Source organism: Triticum aestivum, chromosome 7A (assembly GCF_018294505.1).
Source record: "Triticum aestivum cultivar Chinese Spring chromosome 7A, IWGSC CS RefSeq v2.1, whole genome shotgun sequence".
Taxonomy (NCBI): Eukaryota; Viridiplantae; Streptophyta; class Magnoliopsida; order Poales; family Poaceae; genus Triticum; species Triticum aestivum.
This window is the reverse complement of record NC_057812.1, coordinates 20,268,903-20,271,613: the sequence shown is the minus strand read 5'-3', so window position 1 is coordinate 20,271,613 and position 2,711 is coordinate 20,268,903. Positions and strand designations below refer to the sequence as shown.

At 49.8% G+C, this 2,711-nt stretch overlaps 1 protein-coding gene across 1 annotated transcript; it reads left to right on the top strand.

Moving 5' to 3' along the window:
* Positions 1 to 280: 280 nt before the first annotated feature.
* LOC100359392 (ozone-responsive stress-related protein) lies at positions 281 to 2,322 on the top strand. The gene is made up of 4 exons (XM_044572516.1): positions 281 to 433; positions 1,599 to 1,697; positions 1,832 to 1,993; positions 2,093 to 2,322. The coding sequence occupies exons 2-3, from the start codon at positions 1,604 to 1,606 to the stop codon at positions 1,975 to 1,977; spliced, it is 240 nt and encodes a 79-aa protein (XP_044428451.1). The 5' UTR covers positions 281 to 433; positions 1,599 to 1,603; the 3' UTR covers positions 1,978 to 1,993; positions 2,093 to 2,322.
* Positions 2,323 to 2,711: the final 389 nt, after the last annotated feature.

Genomic DNA, 2,711 nt, shown 5'->3' with positions numbered 1-2,711 from the left:
CCATGGAGCAGCAAGCAGCTTCTGAAGACGACGCCAGTTCTCAAGGGGTGGGGAATGTCACACCTGCATCACCAGTGGTGGATGCAGTGGACGCGTGAGGTGGGACCCAGCTGCCAGTTGGCACTGGTCCACTTGTAAGCACAACATCGGGCGTGATTTGTATCTAAACCGATTCCTCACCTAACCTCTGTACTCTCATCTTCCTTGGCAAGAAAGCTTTCTTCCCATAATTAGAGCCCGAGACAGCCCAAGTAGACATCCCTCACAGGCCCACGTTCCGAGCCCGAGGCCGGCCCAGTTACACCGGCCTCTTCTTCTTCCCCACCCCATTTCTTCTGGCTGGCGCATTCCAGAATCTTTCTCCCCTCTCGCTCTCTCCACCAACCAAGACCTCGACCTCGGAGCACCAAGGAATCCGCCGCCGCCCGGCAAGGTACCCCCCCCCCCCCCCCCCCCCCCCCCCAGCTCGCCAGCTCCGTCCTTACCTGCCCGCGCGCGCCGAATCCGCAGCATCAAGCTGCTTGCTTTGCTTCCCCGCTCTGGATCTGGCAGCAGCGTCCCTGTTTTTTCCTCCCGTCCTTAGCTTCGGCGAGCTGGATCTCGGGGATTAGGAGCTCCGGGAGTCGGGAGGCCAGCTTAGGTTTTGCTCTCGCGGAGGGTGACCCCGTCTGGATCGCGCGCGCCGGCTTCCCGTCGGCGGGCAAAAGGCTCGCGGCGTGCGTGTGTGCGCCCCGTGCTGCAGTTGTAGGTCGCGCCGCGAGCTGCTGCTTGCGCTCGAGTTTCTTTCTGGCTCGGCAACAGCAGATCCAGAGTAGGATTCGCCTAGCGCGTGCCCCAGGGTGGGGAGAGATGAGGCAAACTGGTGTCTTGACTTTTGTGAAGGAAGTTTAGATTGGTGCGTTGCTCTTGCTGTATGAGGGCCACGGTTGATGAATCTTGACCCGAGCAGAGCAGCGTGCTAGTTTCCAATTGATAGATAAGGGTGAGATGTTTCTCTTCTCCCTAGGTTGGTTTTCTCAGCCGGGCTCAAGTGCTGAGTGCTGCGTATTTGGGTCTTGCTATAACTGCTCTCAAGTGAATCCTGTATCTGCGATAGTAGAAGTGCCTCTCATTTTCGCTTGTTACAATGAGAAAAGCGAGCAGGTAGCCATGTGTTGCTAGTTTGTTTGCTTGGTGTACCATGTTTTCTGCAAGTGCCTCAGTCCTGCAACCGAATGAGCCTAGTTTTAGGTTAGGTCACATTTCTGTGTTATCAGTAACTCATTCGGGTTACGGAGAGTAAGATAACTTCCCAAGTGGCTTGAGGATTGTTCGCATCTGGGTTCTGTTTCTCTTAATGAACGATAAAAGCTTTTATGTAAGAAGTATATTAACAGATAACAGCTTTGCCTCATTATGTACACGGTACGACTATGGTAAAACATCACTTTGGTCATCTCAAGCCTGAAGGGCCTACTGAAGGATGTAGTTGGTAGAACCTTCTCATTATTTGCAAATATTTCATTCCAGGCTTGGCAACTTTGATGGTTTCAACCTTGAACAATCTGTACAAGCTTCCTGCTCTCTCTTGCTCACTTTCTGTGTACTCAACTGTGCAGCTCCAATGGCTGGCAAGTACATCGTCGCCGGCCTCGTCGGCTCCTGTGTCATCTCGTACGCCTGCGACTACATCGTTTCTCAGAAGAAGATCTTCGGTGGTATGTAGTGTGTCCTGTCTCTGTTGTGAATTCACAGCATAGTCAGCATTACACTCTTGGTGCTAAAAAAAAGTGTTCAAAAACCATTTCCATTTGTGTTAATTATTCTTACCATGCTGTTACTCCTTGATCAGGCACCATCCCAGGGACTGTGTCCGACAAGGAGTGGTTGAAGGCGACGGAGCAGAGGTTCCAGGCCTGGCCCCGCGTCGCTGGGCCGCCGGTCATCATGAACCCCATCAGTCGCCAGAACTTCATCGTTAAGGACCTCAACCCCTGAGGCCCAAGACCTCGAGGTAGAGCAGCCATCTAGACTAAACTCACTGCCCGCTAAACCTCGTCTCCGCACCATTTTTCATGGCACTGATTCTAGATCTTCCATGCGTTGGTTTCAGGTTTGCTGTCGGTTGGAACCTTTACCCTGATGGCGATGCCTGTTGCTAAATCTACATATATGTGCTGGCTGTACTCTCGAGGCTATTTTGTCTGTCTCAATAATTAAAACAACACTATTGTGTAGGGCACCGTGGTTATATTTCTTCTGAAGAACAGAAGAGAACCTGAAGCATATTTGCTTTGGACTTTTTGTCATCTTTCGTTTGCACAAACATATGTTTATTTTCAATTTGTGCTTGTCAGTGCATCGGAGTATGTGGCTTGCAAATTCAGACCCTTTTCCTAACTCCAGGCTAGGATCCAGATGGCCTCTGATCATAGTCTTGTTTCTTAGCACTGAAATAATATCCAACATTTGGCAATCATTCTAGCTGCATTCTTTTGTACGCATATTTGATAGCAGCGCAGTGCTGAATGCTGATGCACTGCCGAGTGACACATGGTCCATAGTGATCCTTCTTTCCCTCTTTCAACGGCTGAGCCTTCTTGTCTAAAAAAAAAGAAGTGCCAGTTTTATTTTATGTTTTGCAATCCAGGCTCTATTAAGCTTTTATGAATGAAAATCTTATAACTATCTTAAACTTTTTTCCTCTAGGATTATTTTTTCCACCAAATCAT

Bases quoted from the DNA above. Each gene is read 5' to 3' on its own strand.
- LOC100359392 (XM_044572516.1), top strand. From the start codon at position 1,604: ATGGCTGGCAAGTACATCGTCGCCGGCCTCGTCGGCTCCTGTGTCATC. The intron at 1,698-1,831 runs GTATGTAGTGTG...CTCCTTGATCAG, and splicing joins TCAGAAGAAGATCTTCGGTG to GCACCATCCCAGGGACTGTG.